Genomic DNA, 25515 nt, shown 5'->3' with positions numbered 1-25515 from the left:
TTGGATGCTTGTAGACCAATATGTATGTGTGAAGAAAGTCAATCTCTATGCTAATGACCTAGAAATTCTATTGGGCATTTGTGCAACATGGGACAAAAATTAACCAACAATATGATTGTTGCTTCATGCATGCAAGTTGTCTTTAAGCTTTAATTAGAGGGCTTTGGCTTTATTTTAGATGAATAATTCATTCCAAGTGAACCCCAATGAACAATGAACAATCCCAATGAACAATTCATTGTTCAATTCTATGTTGCTTCTTCTTCATATAATGTTCCTGGTATTCACAGGCAACTCATATTTCTGCCAGCACTATGTCCTCTCACCCAGAGTATAAGACCACAAGACATAGGAGCAAAATTTGACCATTTGACCCAACGATTTTGCTCCACCATTCCTGATTTATTATCCCTCTCAACTCCATTCTCCTGCTTTTTCCCCTAACATTTGATACCCTTACTAATCAGGAACCAATCAACCTCTACTTTAAATATACCCAATGACTTGGCCTCCACAGCCATCTATGGCAATGAATTTCACAGATTCACCACCCTCTGGATGAAGTATGCCCACACACTTCACAAATCTCTGCCCATTCATCTCCCACCTACCAATATTGTGATCTGATATCCTGAGAATGAAAAAAAATACAGATGCTGAAAATCTGTAATAAAAACAAAAAAACAAAAAAAAAATGACGAAAACACCTAAGCAGCGTCTGTGGAATGAGTAACGGTAATGTTTCAGGTCTGATCTCCATCAGAAGCTAGCCTGTGACGACATAGAAGTTGATAACATGATGAGAGGTATGGACAAAGCGGATGGCCATAGTGTTTTCTCCAGGGTTGGAGAGTCCAAAATGAGAAGGAAGAAATACAAGGTAAGAACACAGAACATTACAACACAGTACAGGCCCTTCAGTTCATGATGTTCTGCCAACCTTTTAGGGAAGAGATTTAAAGGAGACTAAGAGAAACTTAAAAGACACCGCAACAGCAAATATAATGGCAAAATTCAAAAGCATTTGGATTGGTATTCGTAGAAAGGCTTGGAGAGTTATGGGCCAAGCACAAGCAACTAGGACTAGAAGGGAGGATGCTGTAGATGATATGGGCTAATTGGGCCATGCTGTACTGCCCTAGGAGTCCACTTGAGCCAATTTTGTTTCTCTAGTCCCTCGGCCCTACGCCACCTGTCAGCCAACATGTGTTCACTCTCATCAGCAGACCTCAGCACAGATCGCCAGCACAATGGAATTCAGTGCTGATGAGGAAGTTCTTGCACCAAACTGGCACGGCTTCCATCTCTACCCACTACCTAACGCCTTCAACCCTTTCTTAAAAATGCACACTACAACTTTCAGCCTATATTTTGATAAATTCGACGAACATGTGATAATTGAATGAATGAAATTACAACAAAATGTTAGACCCTTCTCTCTATATATGCCCAAAAGTTAGTGAAATATAAACAGTCCTTAATCATAGGTTATAATCTTTAACTATTATTTCAAATTATACAAGTTAATTAACTTCCAGTACCTTACATATTATAAGTTAGGAGGTAACACCATGGAAGTATTCAACAAAGAAGAGGACACATCATGGCAATATTATGTAGCATGTTTCAGTAACTGTATTCAGGGCTGGCTTTACCTTTCCTTCCATTTTTGGAGCACTCTCCTTTCCGGCCCTTTGCACCAGAAGGCCCCGGCAATCCTGGAGCTCCCTGTGGAGTAAATAATGGTATTCGGGTAGCATAACCTGGTTTCATTTTGAGGTAATTCACTTTTTCTTAATTCTGGAACCCAGGCATTTTGCTGCTGGGTAATGAACTAGTTGTGCGTACCAACCCCCTTAATATTATGTTTACCAGTGACAGCTCAAAGCCTGTTCTACATTCCATACTGCATTCATTTCAACATTAAGAAAGAACTTCAGGAGAGCAGTTATGCTTGATCTGCAACTTGTAGTAAATTTGGTGGCACAGTAGTGCAGCGGTTAGCATGTGCATTATAGCCGCAGATGTAAGATCGAGGCTCAATTCCCATCATGTCTATAAGGAGTTTGTACATTCTCCCCTTGACCACATGGTTTTCCTGTTGGTCCTCTGGTTTCCTCCCACATTCCAAAACCGTGCAGGTAAGGTTAGAGTTAGCAAATTGTGGATATGTTACATTTGTGCTGGAAGGGTACTGGTGAGCTGCCCTAGCACATCTTGGATATGTTGGTCATTGACACAAACAACACATTCCACTGTTTGTTTCAGTGCTTCAGTGTCCATGTTACAAATAAAGCTAATCTTTATCTTCTTTAAATCAGAATGGATGATGACAGCACACCATCACCTTCTCGAGGGCAATTACTAAATGAGCATTAAGTACTGGTCTTGATAGCATGCTCCACACCATTTAGAAGAACGATTTAAAAAAGAGTTCCATTCTAAGCCAGATTTGAACCAGTTTCCCAGTTGTCAACTAATTCCTTACAACACCACTGCTGATATAGAATTACAATCAACAGGTGTACAAGTTACCATGTTCATGTGAATCAACACACACCACAAACTACTGCTAGTTAATTTAAAAATTCCAAATGGACAGCATTTCAAGTAGTTTTGTTTCATGAATTATAGGTTCTTAGGCCATTTACAAACAATGTATTGTGCTCACAGCAAGTCCGGGCAATCCCATAAATCCTTGCTGTCCAGAGATACCACGTACTCCCTTTCTTCCAGGAATTCCAGGACTCCCTGGGATGCCTGCTTTACCTGGGTTTCCTGGAGGTCCTATCAAATTAGGGCAGCAGCTACAATTTCCTGGATCTCCTGCCAAAACAAACCATGAGAACAGAAGAATGTTAGAGCAACAGTCCTTTGGCCCTAGTGCCTGAACCATCTTTCAATAAGCTATTGTTAACATTTGGATGCCCCATCCCTGTAACTAAAGATGTATTGATCTGAACTTTGATATATCAAATGATTCTCTGCAGCTCTCGAAGGTAGAGAATACCAATGATTCACAATCCAGTAAGAGAGGTTTCTCTTCATCTCATTCATGAGTGGCTAACCCCCATATTTTGAGAGTATGCTTGAAACTTGCAATTGCCTGACCTCACCTTGTGAAATCCCCTCAAAGTCTTCCAAGTTTCAATGAGATGCCCTTGTATTAGTCTGTCCTGTGAGAGCTTAAGCCTATCCTGTTTAATATCTCCTTATTCAACAGTGGATCTGTGCTGAACCAATTCAAATGCAAGGTTTTCATTCCTTTCACTTTAACAAAATATAACTGTATATCTAACATCTTACACAAGGTACACAAAATTATGAGGGGCATAGACAAGGTAAATGCAATTAGGGTTTTTCCACTGAGGTTGGGTGAGACTAGAACTTGAGGTCTTGGGATCAAGCTGAAAGGTGAAATGTTTAAGGGGAACATGACTGGGGAAATCCTTCACTTACAAGGTGGAACGAGCTGCCAATGGAAGTGGTCGATGTGAGTTTGACTTCAACATTTAAGAGAAATTTGGATAGGTACATGGATGGAAGGGGTATGGAGGGCTATGGACCTGGCGCAGGCCAATGGGACTAGGCAAAATAATACTTTGATACAGACTAGATAGGCCGACAGGTCTGTTTCTATGCTGCAGTGTTACATGACTATGATTTTATGACTTACCCTTTAAACCTACTGTTCCTCTTGGACCTGGAATCCCTTCACTGCCATCTGGACCTGGTGGGCCTCGTGCTCCCAGTGAGCGACAAATAAAACCTGTACTTTCATCCAGACAAAAGTAATCAGTGTGCACAAGGGCAAATTTAGACTTCTACCACATTACTGTAGTCATTTCTTCAGCTAGCAATCCGTTAAATAACATATCAGTTCTGGGCTTCAGTTTCATTTTGAGGATTCAAGCAAAGCATTTGAAGAAGTACATAGAAGTACACAGTAGCATAGAGGGTATTACAGCGCCAGCTGTAAGATCAGGGTTTGATTCCTGTTGCAGTCTGTAATGACTGTGTACATTCTCCTTGCAACCATGCAAGATTCCTCCAAGCCCTCTGGTTTCCTCCCACTATTCAAATATGTACGGGTTCGGGTTAGTGAGCCGTGGGCGTGCTATGTTTGTGCTGGAAGTGTGGCAACACAGCAGGATCCTCCCTGATCTGATCTGATGCAAAAATGACATGCTGTATGTTTCGATGTACACGTGACAGACAAAGCTAATCTTAATCTTAATGGTGGTGGTTTGTGACAAGCATTAAAACTCATCCTTGATCATATTTGACCTGGTCTCCTGCAGTCAGGATTCAAAGCTGGGTTCAAGGTAGACACTTTCTTCTTGTTTTGTATTCGCAAGCTTTTTAGAGACCATTAATCTTTGCAGAGAAATAAAGGATTTTAAGATATCTTTTAGCCCAGCTACAGTGTACTCTGGGAGAAATGAATGAACACTAACAGCACAAAAAAAATTGCTAGAAGCACTGAACAGGTCTAACAAGGATTGTAGAGTGAAAACATTTTAGGTAGGGGTGCTTAATGATCTGAATAATTCTAGGATTTTCTGTTTTTGGTTATTTACACCTTTCCCTTTTTTTTCCTCCAAGTACATTATTTTTCAAATAATCATCCACATATTTATGATTTCATATACCTGTACTGCCTTTTGGACCTTGGAAACCAGCGGGACCCTCCACCCCTGGGGGGCCTGGAAGACCATCCGCCCATTGGTAGTCTAGAGCAGTTTCTCGACCTTGGCGGCCGAGAAAACTTATCAGCGGTTCGACGACGAGAGGATCCATGGTTGAACCAGATCGATGTGCATCTCTTCCTTTCTCTCCTGGCATTCCTTTAGGACCCAGAAAACCCGGAGGCCCCCTTCGGCCTGGCAAACCTGTGCAAATAAGACATCACTGTGACAATCTGAACAAAGATATTAGCTAAGAATTCAGTCAAGCAATGGTGTCATTTTACAAACATAAACCACCCCAGCAGAGTCACACAATGGTTATAACTTTGAAATAGTTCATCTCACTTCTAACTGCCTCCATGTAAGAGCAGTCCAGTTTGTCCCACCACCTCGCTCTTTCTCCATGCCCTGCACATACTCTCCTTTCAGATGTTTGTCCATCTCCTGTTGAATGCTATGATTTTACCTGGCTATTTAACATTTAAGAGAAGTTTGGATAGGTACAAGGATGGTAAGGGTATGGATGGCTATGGTCCCAGTGCAGGTCCATGGGAGCAGGCAGCTTAAATGGTTCAGCACAGTCTAGATGGGCTGAATGGCCTGTTTCTGTGCTGTACTTTTCTATGACTCTATGATTCAAAAATGGTTCTGAGATCTTTCAGATACCTTTTGAGGCAGCAGAGTGTTTTCCTGAGAAATTGGCATGCTTTTGGGCCATTTTCAAAACAGGGACAAGGGACGATTTTTCCCACTTTACCACACTAGCAACATTGGGTCTTACTCAAGTGAGAGTCATGCACTAGCTTTAAGTTATTTGAGATGACTCTGTGGCGTCTCTAGCTGATTTTGCATTGTGCCTTGTGTGCTGCATCCCTGCCTGCTCCAAGTTGCCCTGAATGCTTCCTAGAATCATTTCATAGTACCTACTTATAGGAAATGCAAACAGGAATCTTTCCTCCCATCTATTCAGATCAAAGCCAGATCTCAGAACCAGAGAGACTCCATTATTCACTGTGCCACAACATGCTAATAACTCTAAATTATTTGTTGTATTGTACATTTTGATCTTTATACAGTTTAAAAACTAGGAATAAATACCTGGTCCAAATGAGATGCCTGGAAGTCCTGGGAAACCAGGAGGGCCCCCAAACCCTGGTTCTCCATTAATACCTGGAAGACCTGGTAAGCCCGGTTCCCCTGCAACACATACCTAATGAGATTAAGAGTGATCTACTTTTCTAACTCATTTTAATACATAACATTTAAAACAGAATCTATATAAAACAGTACACATTTAATTATCGTTCATTGAATAGCAGATAAGTTGTTCCAAGTCCTATTCCAGAGACTTAGACACATATCTACAGTGCCTATAAAAATGTATTCACCCCTTCCCTTGGAAGTTTTCATGTTTTATTGTTTTAAAACATTGAGTCACAGTGGATTTCAATTTTGCTTTTTGACACTGATCAACAGAAAAAGACTCTTTTGTGTCAAGTGTTATGAATGTGCCACAGCTCTGAGGGGCCAAAGGGTGCGGGGTAGCCCCCTCCTTTTTGAGAATCGCAAGATCACTCTTGAGTCAGTTCAGGAGACCCAGGAAATGAGAGAAAGACATGCAGAATCCACAAAGAGTCGGAATGTGTCCTGGCCTCCGAAAGGCGGAACCATTGATACCGGCTATTGTCTCTTGGAGACGGGATTGTGTACTGAATCCTGTATGATGCATCGAAGCCCCAGGCAATGAACCGAGGGGGAGTTTGGTGGAGGGATTGCATCATCCCAACCTGATTGACATCTGAGACCCTGTGAGACAGGATAAAAAGAGGGTCTGTGGGAACAGCCCCTCAGACGCACCAGAAGAAACACTAGTGATCCCGTAATAGCGAAAGCCGGTGGGAAGGCCACGTGCGTCCGTTTCCACTTGCCCCGGAATCGGTGGGCCTTTACCATGGAAGAACGGTTTTTATCTAACAACGGGGAAATCAAATCCCAACGACTCTTGAAGGATTGACATCATAAAAGGAATGGGAAAGTTTTAACCCGTCTTTCTCTCCAACCAAAAAGCTGCAGCTTGAATGAACTAAAGTGACTTTTATATTTCCATCGGACAATACATTATCCCCTAGACAACGATAGAGCTATTCCTTATTGGTTATTATCATATCCGCGCTTTTAGATTTAGTATTGATGACGTATATTATCTGTATGTTTGCATTGATATTATTTTTGTGTACTTTTATCAATAAATACTGTTAAAAATAGTACCATCAGACTTCAACTGACCTCTCTATCTTTGCTGGTAAGTGACCCAGTTACAGGTTACGTCACGCAAGATAAAAAATGGATCTCTAAAAAATGATTTAAATTAATTACAAATACAAAGCGCAAAATAATTGATTGCATAAGTATTCACCCTCCAAGATATGACACACTAAATCATCACTGGTGCAGCCAATTAGTTTTAGAAGTCATTAGTTAAATTAGTTACCCAATTAGTTAAATTAGTTACCCAATTTCCCTCGGGATCAATAAAGCATGTCTGTCTGAAATGGAGATTACTGTGCAGTCAAGATGTTTCAATTGATTATAGTAACAATACATCTGTATCTGGAAGGTACAACTGCTAATGAGTCAGTATCTTGGCAAAAACTACACCATAAGGACAAAAGAACACTCCAGGCAACTCTGTGAAAAGGTTATTGAAAGGCACAAGTAAGGAGATGGATACAAGAAAACTTCGAAGTCATTGAATATCCCTTGGAGTACAGTTAAGTCAATCATCAAGAAATGGAAAGAATATGACACAACTATAAATCTCCCTAGAGCAAAAACCAAGTGATCCTGCAAGAAGGGAACTAGTGAGGAAGGCCAACAAGAGACCTATGGCAACTCTCGAGAAGTTACAGGCTTCAGTAACGGAGATAGGAGAGACTGTGCGTACAACTGTTGCCCGGGTGATTCACCAGTCACAGCTTTATGGGAGAGTGGCAAAGAGAAAACCACTGTTGAAAAAAACTCACATGAAATCTCAGCTAGAGTTGCCAAAAGGCATGTGGGAGACTCTAAAATCAGCTGCAAGAAGGTTCTATGGTCTGACAAAACCAAAGTAGAGCTTTTTGGCTATCAGACTAAATGCTATGTTTGGCGCAAGCCAAACTCTGTACATCATCAAAAACACACCATCCCCACCGTGAAGCATGGTGGTGGCTGCATCATGTAGTGATGATGCTTCACTGCAGCAGGCCCTGGAAGGCTTGTGAAGGGTGAGGGCAAAATGAATGTTGCAAAATACAGGGAAATTTTGGAGGAAAACCTGATGCAGTCTGCAAGAGAAATGCAACTTGGGAGAAGATTTGTTTTCCAGAAAGGCAATAACCCCAAGTATAAAGCCAAAGCTACACAGGAATGGCTTAAAAACAACAAAGTTAATGTCCTGGCGTGTCCAAGCCAGAGTCCAGACCTCAATCCAATTGAGAATTTGTGACTGAACTTGAAAAGGGCTGTCCACTCACAATCCCCATGCAATCTGACAGAGGTTGAGTAGTTTTGTAAAGAAGAATGTGGAAAAATTGCAGTGTCCAGATGTGCAAAACTTAGAGACCTACCCACACAGAATCAAGGCTGTAATTGCTGCCAAAGGTGCATCTACTAAATACTGACTTGAAGAGAGTGAATACTTACACAAGCAATTATTTTGTGTTTTATATTTGTAAATTAATTTAGATAACTTTGCAGAGATCTGTTTTCACTTTGACATGAAAGTGTCTTTTTCTGTTGATCAGAGTCAAAAAAGCCAAAGTAAATCTATTGTGATTCAATGCAGTGAAACAATAAAATATGAAAACCTCCAAGGGGGGGGGGGAGTGAATAATTTTTAAAGGCACTGTAGATACACTTCAGATTTAGTTAAGTTCAAGAACACACACAAAATGCTGGAGGAAGTCACTAAGTCAGGCAGCATCTATGGAAGAGAATAAATGATCAACAGTTCAAGCTGAGACCCTTCATTACATCGGAACTGTACACTATTTATTCCCGTCTATAGATGCTACTGGAATTGATGAGTTTCTCCATAATTTTGTACATACTGCTCAAGATTGCCAAAATCTGCAGAATCTCTTGTGTAAGCACAGTACTAACAGACTGCCATAGTATCAGTGATACTGTCTTTTAGATGGCATGTTAAACTGAGATGACATACACTTACATATCTTAGTGAATGCAAAAGATTTCAGGGCACTATTCCAAAGAAAAATATGGAGTTGTTCCAATGCCCTGGTCAATATTAATTGATCACATTATTTCTGTCACACAGATAATGCAGCAATTTATCACATTGCAGTTCTGTGCAGCCTGCTGGCCACTGACTGCTAGCATTCTTCCTAAAACACAACTGTGACAACATTACAACTGTGCTTCTTTGTTGTAAAGGGGCATGAAAAAAATCCAAGTCCTTATTTCAGATATTAATCAACAAGTTACAGATCTTAGACTTTGAAATATCACACATAGACATGGAATTCCAACATATTTCAATATTTTCTATTTCAAAAAACTGAGAAGTTGTTCACTGCAAAGCTCAATGCAATTAAGGCCTTTAGTTTTTAGCTATTCCAGTGCCAGGCTCAACCAGAAGTGGCGGGAGATGATCGGATAGAGTAAGTGATGTCAGATGGAGAGATGATCCTCCTGACCTAAGGAGTACAACAGCAGGATTGGGGGTGTCAGAACTTCTTGAGAACATTCCCAATCAATGACAAATGAAGCAAGATCCTCTCTGTAAGAAGCACCCATCGCCATAGCAATGGGCCAGATGCCTCATGCCCAATGATGGCAAAGCAGATCTTAACTCTCAGATAAAGAAGCCCTGTTCAACAAATGACATCCTCATCTTTCAAGTACAATTCCATGTAAGTGATATTATATGAATATCATTTTTGTACACCTATATCCCCCGTCAATAAGGCCTTAAAGTTCTCCACTTCTTTTCTTGATAAAAGACCTAACCATTTTCCCTCTGCTATCTAGAAAAACTGGTCCTCACCCTCAACAATTTCTCCTTCAGCCCTTCACACTTTCCCAAAACTCAAGGGGTAACAATGGGTACCTGCATGGGCTCCGGCTATGTCTACCCTTTTGTTGGGCAAGTGGGAGAGTCCATGTCCAAACCTTCCTTGATAACGATCCCCAGCTCTTTCTGCAATGCATTGACAATTCTATTGTTGCTGCCTCATGCACCTATGCAGAACTCATCAATTTAATCAACTTTGCCTCCAGCTTACATACTGCCCTTAAATTCACTTGGTACATTTCTAACATCTCCCCCCACTTTTTTGATCTCACTGTCTCCATCTCTGGACACAAACTGTCTACCAACAATTTTTATAAACCTACCAATTCCCACAGCTATACCTCTTCCCATCATCTCATGTAAAAATGTCATTCCTTTTACTCAGTTGCTTCATCTCTGCCGCATCTGTTCCCAGGATGAAGCTTGCCTATCCAGGACATCAGAGATGTCCTCTTTCTTCAAAGAATGGGATTTCCCTTGATGCCGTCACCCATATCTCCTCCATCTGTCCGACATCCATGCTCACCCCATTTTCCCGCCATGTTAATAGGTATAGAGTTCCTCACATCCATACCTGCCTCCCCATGAGCCACCATATCCAACACATCATTCTCAACGGCTTCTGCCATCTTCAATGGAATCTTACTACCAACACAGTTTTACCACTCCTCCCTTTCTGCTTTCCACAGGGATTGCTCCCTCTGTGGTTCCCTTGTCCATTCGTCCATCCTCACTAATCTCCCTCCTGGCACATATCCCTGTAAGTCACAGAAATGCCACGCCTGCCCATTCACATCCTCCCTCATCTCAGTTCGAGGCCCCAAACAGTCCATCCAGGTTCGGCAACACTTCTCCTGCAAATCAATTGGAGTTGTCTATTGTATCCGGTGCTCCCAATGCAGCTTCCTATACAGCTCCAATCTCCTGCCTTCTCCACATATTCCTCATGCCCTGACTAATCAACAATCTATCCACTTCCATCTTAACCTGTACTCCAGGCTACTGTGGGAGGTGAGGGAGGAGATTGCTGAGCCTCTGGCAATGATCATTGCATCATCAATGGGGATAGGAGAGGTTCCGGAAGATTGGAGGGTTGCGGATGTTGTTCCTTTACTCAAGAAAAAGAGTATAGAGATAGCCCAGGAAATTACAGACCCGTGAGTCCTTACTTCATTGGTTGGTAAGTTGATGGAAATGATCCTGAGAGCCAGGATTTATAAACATTAGGAAAGATATAATATGATTAGGAGTAGTCAACATGACTTTGTCAAGGGCAGGTCCTGCCTTACAAGCCTGTTTGAACTTTTTGAGGATATAACTAAACACATTGATGAAGGAAGAACAGTAGATGTACTGTATATGGATTTCAGCAAGGCATTTGGTAAGGTACTCCATGCAAGGATTATTGAGAAAGTAAGGAGGCATGGGATCCAAGGAGACATTGCTTTGTGCAGCCAGAACTGGCTTGCCCACAGAAGGCAAAGGGTGGTTGGAGAAGGGTCATTTTCTGCATGGAGGTCGGTCACCAGTGGAGTGCCTCAGGGATCTGTTCTGGGACCCTTCTCTTCGTGATTTTTATAAATGACCTGGATGAGGAAGTGGAGGAATGGGTTAGTAAGGTTGCTGATGACACAAAGGTTGGAGGTGTTGTGGATAGTGTGGAGGACTGTCAGAGGTCACAGCGGGACACTGATAGGATGCAAAACTGCACTGAGAAGTGGCAGATGGAGTTCAACCCAGATAATTGTGAAGTGGTTCATTTTGGTAGGTCAAATATGATGGCAGAATGTAGTAATAATGGTAAGACTCTTGGCAGTGTGGAGGATCAGCGGGATCTTGGGGTCCGAGTCCATAGGACGCTCAAAGCAGCTGCGCAGGTTGACTCTGTGGTTAAGAAAGCGTACGGTGTATTGGCCATCATCAATCGTGAGATTGAGTTCAAGAGCTAAGAGGTAACATTGCAGCTATATAGGACCCTATATAGTAAGACCCCACTTGGAGTACTGTGCTCAGTTCCGGTCACCTCACTATAGGAAGGATGTGGAAGCCATAGAAAGGGTGCAGAGGAGTTTTACAAGGATGGTGCCTGAATTAGGGAGCATGCCTTATGAGAATAGGTTGAGTGAATTGAGTGAATAACTCTTGTTATTTTGGATAATAATAATAATAATAATAATAATAATAATAATAATAATAATAAAAAGATTTGAAAAGAGAATAGGTTAAGCGAATTTGGCTTTTTCTCGTTGGAGCGAAGGAGGATGAGAGGCGACCGGATAGAGGTGTATAAGATGATGAGAGGCACTGATCATGTGGATAGTCAGATGCTTCTTCCCCAGGGCTGAAATGGTTGCCACAAGAGGACACAGGTTTTAAAGTGCTGGGGAGTAGGTACAGAGGAGATGTCAGGGGTAAGTTTTTGACTCAGAGAGTCATGGAATGGGTAGCCGGCAACGCTGTTGGAGGTGGAAATGATAGGTTCTTTTAAGAGACTTTTAGGTAGGTACATGGAGCTTAGTAAAATAGAGGGCTATAGGTAAGCCTAGTAATTTCTAAGGTAGGGACATGTTCGGCACAACTTTGTGAGCCGAAGGGCCTGTACTGTGCTGTAGGTTTCCTATGTTTCTACATATACAGTATCACAGAAAATGCTGGGGAGCACTATCAGGGAAGTACACACAAAGATGCTATGGTTAAATCAACACATACAATCAAGCTGGAGGAACTCATTTCAATGGATGCTGCCCGACCTGCTGAGTTCCTCCATCTTGTTTGTACATGTTGATTATTAGGGAAGGCTTGGACATTGATTCCACAGCCGCCTGCGGCAACAAATTCCACAGATTCACCACTCTCTGGCTATGAAATCCCTCCTCATTTCCGTTCAAAAAGCACAGCCCTCTATTATGAGGCTATATCTTCTGGTCTTAGACTCTCTCACAACAGGAGACATCCTCTCCACTTCCACTCTATCAAAGCCTTTCACCATTTGATAGTTTTCAATGAGGTCACCCATTATTCTTCTGAATTCCAGTGAATACAGGCCCAGAGCCATCAAACACTCTTCATGTGACAAGCCATTCAATCCCAGAATCAATTTTGAAAAAAATCTCCTTTGAATCCTCTCCAGTTTCAGCACATCCTTTTGAAGATAAGGGGCACAAAACTGCTCACAATACTCAAAGTGAGGCCTCACCAGTGCTTTATAAAATTTCAACATTGCATCTTTGCTTTTATACTCTAGGCCTCTTCAAATGAATGCTAACATTGAATATGCCTTCCTCACCACAGACTTAAACTGCAAATTAACCTTTAGGGAATCCTGTAAAAGGACTCCCAAGTCCCTTTGCAACTCAGTTTTTTGCTATTTCCTCTTCTTTTAGAAAATAGTCAACCCTTTCATTTCTTGTACACTTCCCATACACTCCTTGACACTGTATTCCATTTGCCGTTCCTTTTCTCCTTTCTCCTAATCTGTCTAAGTCATCCCTGCCAGTGTTCTTTTCTGATCAATTCTGGCCAACTCTCTCTCATCCCTCTATAATTCCCTTTACTCCACTGTAGTACTGATTCCAAGTAGCCTCTAACTTGATGGTATTGAACCTTAATAACATCTATTTCTACTTTAGGAATTTTTTCCCTCTCCTTCTACTTCCCACTCTCCTCCTCAATGCCTGTCACCTTTGCTGGTGTCCTTCCTTCTTCCCTTTCTCCCATGGTGTACTTTTCTCTCCTATCAGATTCCTTCTTCTCCAACTCTTTGCCTTTCCAACCCACTTGGCTTCACCTATCACCTTCTAGCTTGTCCTCCTTCACCTCCTACCCCTCACCACCTCTTTCTTCTGGCATTTTTCTCCTTCCTATCCAGTCCTGATGAAGGATTTTAGCCCAAAACATCAGCTGCTCATTCATTTCCATCAAATCAGACTGAGTCCCTCCAACATTTTGTCTGTCTTATATGAAAACTGCTCGCTGCTTAGTGTTGTATATTTATTATTTCAAAATATTTGGGCAACGTTCAAATTATGTTGTTATGTTGTTCAAATTATGTAACCGTAGCGGTGTGCTACACGCAGCGCTAAAATTACGACACGGAGTCGGTAACTGCAGTCGAAGGAAAAAAACTTTATTCGAAAACTTCAGCCTCACTTTTAAGCCTCTGTCAACCGGCCCCCCATGGCGAAGAGGCTCCAAAGCTCTGTGCTCGCAAACCCCCGTAGGCTATCTAATTGTGAGTCGGTTCGCATACGCTAGGAAATGAGCCGCCACATAACCCCCCCCCAGAACCGGCGATACACCCCCCAATGTCCACAGCCTGGGCCAGAACCTGCTTGGGAGGTCGGCCTCTGCGCCGAGGCGCCGGAAACTCGGCCGGTTGCGCCAGGTCCACATGGGCCGGCTTGAGGCGGTCCACCGTGAAAACCTCCTCCTTCCCCCCAACGTCCAGCACGAACGTGGACCCGTTGTTCCGGAGCACCGTAAACGGCCCCTCGTATGGCCGCTGCAGCGGTGGCCGATGCCCGCCCCTTCGTACAAACACAAACTTACAGTTCCGTAGGTCTTTGGGTACGCAGGTCGGGTGCCGCCCGTGCTGTGAAGTGGGTATGGGGGCCAGGTTACCGAGCTTCTCGCGAAGTCTGCCCAGGACTGCAGCGGGTTCTTCCTCTTGCCCCCTCGGGGCTGGTAGGAACTCCCCGGGGACGGCCAGGGGCGCGCCGTATACCAACTCGGCCGACGAGGCGTGCAGGTCGTCCTTGGGCGCTGTGCGGATGCCGAGAAGGACCCAGGGAAGCTCGTCCGCCCAGTTGGCTCCTCGCAGGCGGGCCATGAGGGCCGACTTCAGGTGACGGTGGAAACGCTCCACTAGCCCGTTCGACTGTGGGTGGTAGGCAGTGGTGTGGTGCAGCTGAGTCCCCAAAAGGCTGGCCATAGCTGACCACAGGCTGGAGGTGAACTGGGCGCCTCTGTCGGAGGTAATGTGGGCTGGTACACCAAAGCGGGATATCCAAGTGGCGATCAGGGCTCGGGCGCAAGATTCGGAGGTGGTGTCGGTGAGCGGGACCGCCTCTGGCCATCTTGTGAACCGGTCCACGATAGTCAGGAGGTAACGCGCTCCGCGCGACACTGGCAGGGGGCCCACGATATCCACATGAATGTGGTCGAAACGCCGGTGGGCGGGATGGAACTGCTGCGGTGGGGCTTTGGTGTGCCGCTGAACCTTGGCCGTCTGGCAGTGCATGCACGTCCTGGCCCATTCACTGACCTGTTTGCGGAGTCCGTGCCAAACGAACCTGCTGGAAACCATCCGGACAGTTGTCCGGATGGAGGGATGCGCCAAGTTATGAATGGAGTCGAAAACACGTCGCCGCCAGGCTGCGGGGACGACCGGACGGGGCTGGCTGGTGGCGACGTCACAGAGTAGGGTCCTCTCACCTGGGCCCACGGGGAGGTCCTGGAGCTGCAAACCAGAGACTGCAGTCCTGTAACTCGGAATCTCCTCATCTACCTGCTGTGCCTCTGCCAGTGCCTCAAAGTCTACCCCTTGGGAAAGGGCATGAACGGTAGGGCGAGAGAGCGCATCCGCCACGACATTGTCCTTACCCGAGACGTGCCGGACATCCGTTGTGTATTCAGAGATGTAGGACAGGTGGCGTTGCTGGCGGGATGACCAGGGGTCGGATGCTTTCGTAAACGCAAAGGTAAGCGGTTTGTGGTCCGTGAACGCGGTGAAGGGCCGACCTTCTAGGAAGTACCTGAAATGCCGGATTGCCAGGTAGAGCGCCAACAGTTCCCGGTCAAAAGCACTGTACTTGAGCTCGGGTGGTCGCAGGTGTTTGCTGAAAAACGCCAGGGGTTGCCAGCGACCTGCGATGAGTTGCTCCAGCACCCCACCGACTGCCGTGTTTGATGCGTCCACTGTGAGGGCGGTAGGGGTGTCCATTCTGGGATGTACTAGCATTGCGGCGTCAGCCAAAGCTTCCTTCGTTTGAACGAAAGCGGCGGCGGACTCCTCGTCCCAGGTAACGTCCTTGCTCGGACCCGACATCAGGGCGAACAGGGGGCGCATGATCCGGGCAGCTGAAGGGAGGAAGCGGCGGTAGAAATTGACCATACCTACGAATTCCTGAAGGCCTTTGATCGTGGTGGGTCGGGGGAAGTGGCGGACCGCATCTACCTTAGCGGGCAGAGGGGTTGCCCCGTCTTTAGTAATCCTGTGGCCCAGGAAGTCAATGGTATCAAGTCCGAACTGGCATTTGGCAGGGTTGATTGTAAGACCGTACTCACTCAGTCGGGCGCAGAGTTGACGGAGGTGGGACAGATGCTCCTGACGACTGCCGCTGGCTATGAGGATGTCATCCAAATAGATGAACGCGAAGTCCAGGTCCCGTCCCACCGCGTCCATTAACCGCTGGAACGTCTGTGCGGCATTCTTCAGGCCGAACGGCATGCGGAGGAACTCGAAGAGGCCAAACGGGGTGATGAGAGCCGTTTTGGGGACGTCGTCAGGATGCATCGGGATTTGATGGTACCCTCGGACAAGGTCGACCTTGGAGAAGATCCGGGCGCCGTGCAGGTTTGCCGCAAAGTCCTGAATGTGCGGCACAGGGTAGCGGTCCGGTGTGGTAGCCTCGTTCAGCCTGCGGTAGTCGCCGCACGGTCTCCAGCCCCCCGTCGCTTTGGGCACCATGTGCAGGGGGGAAGCCCAGGGGCTGTTGGACCGCCGGATGATCCCCAATTCCTCCATTCTCTGGAACTCCTCCTTCGCCAGTCGGAGCTTGTCCGGGGGAAGCCGCCGAGCACGGGCATGGAGGGGTGGTCCCTGTGTCGGGATGTGGTGCTGTACGCCGTGCCTGGGCATGGCTGCTGTGAACTGCGGTGCCAGAACCGATGGGAACTCCACCAGGACCCTGGTGAAGTCGTTGTCGGACAGTGTGATGGAGCCGAGGTGAGGGGCTGGCAACTGGGCCGCGCCCAGGGAGAACGTCTGAAAGGTCTCGGCGTGTACCAGTCTCTTCCTGGGCAGGTCAACCAGCAGGCTGTGAGCTCGCAAAAAATCCACACCCAGAAGCGGTTGGGCTACGGCGGCCAGTGTGAAGTCCCACGTGAACTGGCTGGGGCCGAACAGTAGCTGCACCTGACGGGTGCCATAGGTCCTTACAGTGCTGCCATTCACGGCCCTCAGGGGGGGACCCGGTGCCCTGCTGCGGGTGTCGTAACTCGTCGGAGGTAAAACGCTGATCTCAGCCCCAGTATCGACCAAAAACCGGCGTCCCGACCTTCTATCCCACACATACAGGAGGCTATCCCGATGGCCAGCCGCCGTAGCCATCAGCGGCGGCTGGCCCTGGCGTTTCCCGGGAACTTGCAGGGCGGGCGGCAACGGCGGGCTTCATTGGGCCGGGGGTTAGTGGGCTCTGCGGCCGGGCCTGGACTGGTTTGCTGCCGGGAGCGTGGCTGGGAGATCTGTGCGATGGACGCCCCGCTCACCTTTTTGGCGTTCCACAGCAAGTCCGCCCGGGCTGCCACCTTCCGGGGGTCACTGAAATCCGCGTCGGACAGCAGCAGGCGTATGTCCTCGGGCAGCTGCTCCAGGAATGCCTGCTCAAACATGAGGCCTGTGTGTCCCTCGGCCAGAGACAACATCTCATTCATTAAAGCCGATGGAGGTCTGTCGCCCAAGCCATCCAGGTGCAGTAAACGGGCAGCCCGCTCGCGCCGTGAGAGTCCGAAAGTCTTGAGGAGCAGGGCTTTGAATTCCGTGTACTTGCCGTCTGCCGGGGGCGACTGTACGAACTCCGCGACCTGGGCATCTGTGTCCTGGTCGAGGGAGCCCACCACGTAGTAGTAGCGGGTGTCTTCTGAGGTGATCCGGCGAACGTGGAATTGGGCTTCGGCTTGCTGGAACCATAGGTCCGGGCGCTGTGTCCAGAAACCCGGCAGTTTCAACGAAACCGCATGAACAGAGGCGGCGTCGGTCATTTCTGGTCCAAAAATCGTTTGGACCGTCGGGGTCACCAATTGTAGCGGTGTGCTACACGCAGCGCTAAAATTACGACACGGAGTCGGTAACTGCAGTCGAAGGAAAAAAACTTTATTCGAAAACTTCAGCCTCACTTTTAAGCCTCTGTCAACCGGCCCCCCATGGCGAAGAGGCTCCAAAGCTCTGTGCTCGCAAACCCCCGTAGGCTATCTAATTGTGAGTCGGTTCGCATACGCTAGGAAATGAGCACCATTCATTGTCACTACAGGGCTGTGTATTAAGCCCCATCCTTTACTCTCCATATACACATGAGTGTGTTGCCACCCACAGCTCCAATCTGCTACTAAAATTGCTGACAATGCTACACTGATTGGCCTAATCTCAAATAATAATGAGGCAGTCTACAGAGAAGACATCACCCTGACACAGTGGTGTCAAGAAAACAACCTCTCCCTCAACGTCACTAAAACAAAGGAGCTGGTAATGGACTACAAGAGGAATGGAGACAAGTTAACCCCTATTGACATCAATGGATCTGGGATTGAGAGAGGGAACAGCTTTAAATTTCTCAGCACAAGCATCACCAAGGATCTCACGTGGTCTGTACATTCCGGCTGTGTGATGAAAAAAGCACAACAGCACCTCTTTCACCTCAAACGGTTTAAGAAGTTTGGCATGGACCCCCAAATCCTAAGAATTTTCTACAGGGGCACAATTGAGAGCATCCTGACTGGCTGCATCACTGTCTGGTATGGGAACTGTACTTCCTTCAATCGCAGGACTCAGCGGAGAGTGGTGCAGACAGTCCAGCGCTTATGTAGGTGTGAACTTCCCACTATTCAGGACATTTACAAAGGCAGGTGTGTTAAAAGGGTCCGAAGGATCATTGGGCACCTGAGCCACCCCAACCACAAACTGTTCCAGTTGCTACCATCCAGGAAACCGGACTGCGGCATAAAAGCCAGGACTGACAGGCTCTGGGACAGCTTCTTCCACCAGGCCATCAGACTGATTAATTCATGCTGACAGAACTGTATTTCTATGTTATAGTGACTGTCCTGCTGTACATATGATTTATTATAAATTATCATAAGTGCACATTTAGACAGATGTAACATAAAGATTTATACTCCTTGTGTATATGTAAGGTGTAAGTAATAAAGTCAATTCAATTCAATCCAATTCAATTATACAATTCACTACAGGTTATATGTAGAAAATACCAGAATGGTATACATTACTACACCATTGTGTCATATGGGTGCACATCAATTAAAGTGAAAATAAAGTCTACACCCATCTTTTGGGATCCCTTGTTTTTCTTTCAAATAGTTTATGTTTTGGAGTTATAAAATATAACAGTGGCAATGAGGAAGTTTTAACCAAACCTGAAATGACCTGCTGAAGCACAGCGATATATTAGAGTAAAAGAAATACGTAGATGTGCCTCTTTGGGAAGGAACAGACATGGTCAAGTTAAAAAAAAAGGCAGAAAAGAGATGGAATTCACAGGTTCATAAACAGTGAGTACTGGGTGATAATAATTATAAACAATTAAAGCAGAAATGGCTGGCTACATTGGAAAAATTGACACATTCAATTGCTCAAAAAGATAACTGGCTGATATACACTGAGCAAATGAAGCAGTATTTTAAAACAAATGGAACAGCCAATGAGAATTGAGTGGTAGTTTAGCTGAGTGCATTAGGTAGAAGAGTATATAATGCTTAGAAGGTTGATTGCTCCAACCAAACCAGTCGAAATAAGCATTGCTGATATTGTAAAATCATGCAGGAGTATTTAGAACCAAAACCATTGTTGATTGCAGAATGCTTTAGGTTTCATAAGTGATATCAAAGGAAGGGGAGACCATTACAATTACTGTGACTGAATTGAAGAGATTGTCTGAATGCTGTACAGTTCAATAATGCTTTGAGAGATCATTTACTTTGTGGAACTTTACAAGAAAGTTAGGAGTCTTTTCTTAAAAAGGGTCCTAACTGAAGCACAGCTCCCATTTAAAACAGCAATTAAAATTGCTCTGTCAATGAGAACTGCAGTCAGAGATACAATTGAGTTGAAATCAGGAATGAAAGTGAGTGTCAACAAAAATGCAACATCTAAACAGAAACTTGCCTGGCTGAATAAATAGCATTACCATTGTAGCAATGGCTTACTTATACCAAACCAAAGCAGACTTAAAGGCAAAAGTTGCAGAAAATACGAAAAAGTAGGACACTTACAAAGAGCCTGTTGGACAGACAAAAACAGACTGCGCAGAGAAGGGAAAGAGATTAAAAATTCAAGTTGCAATTTCAAAAAGAGCACTAATCTGCATGCTGTTGATGAAAAATCTGACAATGGCAGAGTGATACAGGACTTCCTAGCCTTGCGATTTACAATGTGAAAACTAACAAGAGACAAACACTGGCTTACACCAGAAATTAATGGAAAATTAATTAAAATGGAATTGGTCAATTTAAAATTTACTATGCTGTGTATATCTATCCAGTAGTTGTATTGTGTGTGTATGTATACATATACATATATATATGATTAGAGAGTAATTCATCAGATATTGAGTTGAAGTATATAGCTAAGCAGGGAGGAATGTTGTGTATGTAATATTTCAGTAATATTGTGAATACGTTGTTAACAGCATTCTTTGTTGTTTATATAATTCATTATGGGTTATATATATAAGTACATGAATGGCATATGTCATTACACCACTGTGTCACATGTGTGGGCCTCACTTAATATAAAAACCAAGTTTACATGCAGCTCTCGGACTCCCTTGTTTTTTTTTCAATTAGTTTTATGTTTTGAAGTTACACAACATAACTCTTGGTGGCACAGTGCCAGCCCAGAGTTTACCCTGATAAGCATATTGCTTTTATGAAGAATCTAAAACTAATTCATGGAAGTGTTCATGAAATTATATAAAAGAAACCATATTTCAAGTGCTAAAATCTTTTCTTTTACATAATTTCATAACACAAAATGTTGCACCATATATTGCCATTTCTAGTCCAATTACTTTTCATCATTGCAGTCCAAAGCTGATCAGTCAAACATAGAGTTTACATTTGACCTGGGGTCAGGGGACTGTGTCTGTGCATGAGTGGGAGGGAGGAATTGGCTTTGTTTTGTTTGTTGCTCGTTGTGTTCGGTGTTGTTCTGCTGAACATTGTGAACAGTTGACGCCAGAAGGTATGGGTGAATCTTGTGGGCTGTCCCCAGCACACCCTTAGGTGTGTTGGCTGTTAACACACACATCAGATTTCACTGTGTTTCGATATACACATGACAAATAAATTTGAATCTTGTCAACAGACATAGCCGTCAGTGGTTTGACTGAGATGAATAGTCATAGTACAACTTTAAATGAAAAACTATACTTAACAAAGATCTGACTTAGATAGTTGGAATTGTTAATTTGTGGATCAGACCTTTCTGACATTCACAAGGTGTTAAGGAGGCTGGTGGCCCGCGGAGTCCTGGGTCACCCATGTCACCCTAGAAGAACCAAACAGATGGATTTATATGGCATGACAATTCATGTACATCCATTTCTTTAATTAATTGCAATTCTGCCATTAGGTGGATTAGAAAAAGTTGATTTTTTTACAAAATTATGTCATCAATCACTTTAAAGGAATATCTTATCTCATTACATTTATTGAAATAAAACTTAAATAGTTAAAAGACTATCACAACTCTTGTAATCATAAGTATTCAGGTTTTGGTTTTATGTTTGGAGTCAATTCAAATGTTCAGATTGTTTAAAAATGACACACAATCCTAACTCACCACTAATGTGCACTTGACCGGGCTCTCAGCAGCAAGGTGACTTCCAGAATTTAGGTTGGCAACTTAAATACGGAACCGTCAGCTTTTGCTTTGACTAACTTGACAGATTTAAGCCGTGGCAGGAGGGTTCCTAAGGCCTTAGGAATGCTGAGGGCTCCTGATTACTATGGATGGTTTTTGGGAGAAGGTAGGAGGAAGACTGCTCCATAAATCCTCAAAGCTCCTCTCCCTCCAAATCAGACCATCTGAAGACTTGTATTCTAGTCTTCTGAAAAATGAATGCCAACAATGTATTTGCCTACCTTACTACCAACTCAACCTGCAAGTTAACTTCTAGGGTACCCTGTAGCTGGACTCCCAAATCCCTCTACACTTCCAATTTCTGAATTACCTCCCTATCTAGAAAATAGTCTATGCCTTTATTCCTTCTACCAAAGTGCATGACTATACATTTCCCTATACTATATTCCATCTGCCATTTCTTTTCCAATTCCCTTAACCAAGTCTTTCTACTAACTCACTGCTTCCTCAACCCTACCTGACCCTCCATTATCATCCACAAACTTGAATACAAAGCCATCAGTATCATCTTCCAAATCATTAATATATAACATGAAAAGTAGTCAACCCAACAATGACCCTTGCGGAACACCACTTGTCACTGACAGCCAACCAGGAAAACTACCCTTTACTCCCACTCTTTGCATTCTGCTAGCCAGAAAATCTTCTGTCCTTGCCAATATCCTGTAATACTATGGGTCTTCTGAAGATCTAAGTGAACAACATTTATTGAGCCTCCTTTGCCTATCCAACTTGTTATTTCCTCAAAGAATTCCAACAGATTTGTCAGGCATGGTTTTCCTTAAGGAAACTATGCTGACTTTGCCTATTTTATTATGTACCTTCAGATACCCTGAAATCTTATCCTTAATAATGAACACTAACATCTTGCCAACAACCAAAGTCAGATTAACTGGTATATAATTTCACGTCTTTTGCCTCCCTCCCTTCTTAAAGAGTGAAGGGACATAAGTAATTATCCAGTCCTCCAGAACCATTCCCACATCTAGTGATTCTTGCAAGATCACAACAATCTAGTCCAGATGACTTATCTGTTTTCAGACCTTTCAACTTCCTAGGCACCTTCTCCTAAGAAAAAAATGGCTACACTCACTTCCGCCCCCTAATTCTTCCCATTCTTCTGACACGTTGATGGTGTTTTCCACATTGAAGACGGATACACTATCTCTTTGTTCTCCTTTGGTACTCTTTCAGTGTCATTTTCTAGTGGTCCTGTGCCCACCCTTGCCTCTCTTTTATTATCCATATAACTGAAAAAATCTTTTGCTATCTTCTTTTATATTATTTGCTGGCTTGCCTTCATAGTTCAGCCTTTCTCCCCTTATTGTTTATTTGGTTCCCTTTTGTTGGTTTTTAAAAGCTCCCCAGTCCTCTAGCTCCTCACTAATTTTTGTTATATTTTATGCCCTCTCTTATGCTTTTATACTACCTTTGACCTCCCTTGTCAGCCACCATTTCCTCCTCCTCCTTTTAGCATGCTTCATCTTTGGGATGTATCTTTACTGTGTCTTCTACATTGCTCGTAGAGAGTCCTGTCATCATTGATCTACTATTATCCCAGCTAGTGTACCCTTCCAATCAACTTTGGGCAGCTCCTTTCTCATGCCTTTTACTCAACTGTAATACAGATCTTTCAATTTTAGCTTCTCCCTCTCACCATTCCTTTGCAGGGTGAATTCTATTTTCTACTGTTATTATGATCACTTCATCCCAAGAGACTCCTAAGATTAACCCAGAGTCCCTTGTTTACCCAATCCACTTATTATTATCCAGGCTTTATATCTATACCTATAGATAGAAATTATACCAACTTCTGGGCACCGACTGTCAGCATTATGCAGCCCACAAGTCAACATGAGGTAATGCTTCGCTCTGAAATAAAAGCAGAAAGTACTAGGGAAATGTTGCATAGCAGTGAGGAATGACAGTTAATGTTTCAGGTCAATGACTTTGCAACACTGCAAAGGTGTAAGTAAGTTGCAGTGAGCGGGAGGGGGGGGGCGTATAGAAAGAATAAAGGGAAAGCCTGCTTTAGGATAGAGACTATCGTTGTTGAGATGACATGAGATGACATAGAGCTTTTAGAGCATTTAATTAACAGATGAATCAGGGGAGTGAAGCTGTGAATGTAACAGGACTGAGATTCAGAACACAGCAAATTCAGACACAAAAGAATGCTGGAAATAACAAATTACAGGATTTTTTTTTTACTCATCATGAAGAAACACTAGCCTAAAAACACCGTCTCCAAAGAATGCCGCTTGACCCACTGAGTGTATTTTTTTCTGTTAATGAAAATCAAAACTAAAACTGCAGATGTTGAATGTCTGAAATAAAAGCAGAGAATGCCACTAAAACTCAGCAGGTCAGGCAGCATCTGTGAAGACAGAAACACTCAACATTCCAGATAGGTGACCCTTGTTCAAATTTGATTCTTCCTCTTTGCATATAGTTGCTGCAAGATCTGATTAGCCTTTACTGCATTTTTTTTTTGTTTCTGAGTAGTTCCAGGATATTACCTCAGATTTCTGGTGTCTGCGGTTTTTTTTGATTCAATTAATATTCTTTTCAACTATCCTGCATTGCTCTTTTAATAATTGCTTACATGTCTATTACATATGTAATATTTCAATAATATTTGAGTAATCTTATATATGCTTTGTACTAACAACTGCCCAAGCCCATTTTCCCACAACTAAAACAAAACACCCGACCAGACAAGATGCTAGATGTAAAAGAAATGCACTAACTGCCAGCATTGGCTAGTTCCCTGAAATTGGAATATTCTCTGCTGTAATCCTTCAGCTCATCAGCATCTATTTTCCATTTCCACTGGAATGCCATTCAATGTTTTACGTAAAAAATAGCAGGAATGTTTCATGCAGGGAATAGATTTAAATTTATTTAGTAAATCTGGTTTAATTAGTTATTTTGATACAGATAAGCTCATTTTAATTCAGGGAAGATACCTGCATCCCTGGATTGCCACCTGGTCCAGGTCTACCACTGTGTCCACGCTCGCCCTGTAACAAAAAGATTGAAAGATTAGGTCCTGAGGTCGGAGGCCCATGATCAATGAGTGCAGAGGTCAAAGCCCTTGGAGCAGCAAATGCAGAGGTTAGAGGCACCTCTGGGTCTCTAACCATGTTCTGGAGGTCAAAGGTCCAGAGTGATCTGTATTGGCATTGGAGGCCTGTCTGGGTATGGGTGGGGTGGGGGAAGGGATTTGTTTTGCCATTCTGTTTGTTGTATGTTTGGCTGCATGTTGTTCTGATGAACATTCTTGGTGTGATATGTTGACACTAGAATGTGTGGCTAGACTTGCAGGTGGACCCAGTACATCCTCAGATTGTGTTGATTGTCAACACAAATGTCACATTTCACTTCACGTTTTGATGGACATCTAACTCTAAACACTGTGAAGGCAAGCTGTGTTTATACTCTAAAATATAAGTAGGTTTATTTTAGAGCAATGTTTCTATTTCCTTATTACTGAAGCAAAGAATGTTGAAGCCCATGAAAGCCTACTCAGTCACCTTAGTTTTCTGGTGAAATACGGTGTTGGAGCTAATTACCCAGCATAAGTGGATCACTCTCTACCACAAGACAATAAGATGTTGCCCTATATTCAGTACTGTGCAAAACTCCTAGGCACACATGTATATAGCTCAGGTGCCTAAGCCTTTTCCACAGTACTCCGTTTGCCAACGTGCAGCTGAGATCAAGTTTGTAAACCTGGCGGGTGCAATGGATGCTGGGAATGGTTGGGGGGGGTGCCGTGGGAGGGGTGTGGGAGACACCAGGCAAGGTCATTTCCTTTCAAGTAATTGGTTTATTGATCATTACACAATGTCTTTCTACTCCGACTCCTTATCTCT

The 25515-nt window shown here is 44.0% G+C and overlaps 1 protein-coding gene across 1 annotated transcript in view; it reads right to left on the bottom strand.

Annotated features, from left to right (window-relative positions):
- LOC132403298 (collagen alpha-5(IV) chain-like) overlaps positions 1–25515 on the bottom strand; it is a 352062-nt gene that overhangs the window by 61948 nt on the left and 264599 nt on the right. The window contains exons 18-24 of the mRNA XM_059986755.1: positions 24607–24660; positions 21196–21262; positions 5787–5885; positions 4653–4892; positions 3677–3769; positions 2672–2826; positions 1656–1728 (exon numbers count right to left, since the gene is read on the bottom strand). Coding sequence (XP_059842738.1) covers positions 1656–1728; positions 2672–2826; positions 3677–3769; positions 4653–4892; positions 5787–5885; positions 21196–21262; positions 24607–24660 — 781 coding nt within the window. The remainder of the gene's footprint in view (positions 1–1655; positions 1729–2671; positions 2827–3676; positions 3770–4652; positions 4893–5786; positions 5886–21195; positions 21263–24606; positions 24661–25515) is intronic.

Source organism: Hypanus sabinus, chromosome 2, assembly GCF_030144855.1.
Source record: "Hypanus sabinus isolate sHypSab1 chromosome 2, sHypSab1.hap1, whole genome shotgun sequence".
NCBI lineage: Eukaryota > Metazoa > Chordata > Chondrichthyes > Myliobatiformes > Dasyatidae > Hypanus > Hypanus sabinus.
The sequence above is the reverse complement of the archived record's forward strand: the minus strand, read 5'-3'. Positions and strand labels throughout refer to the sequence as shown.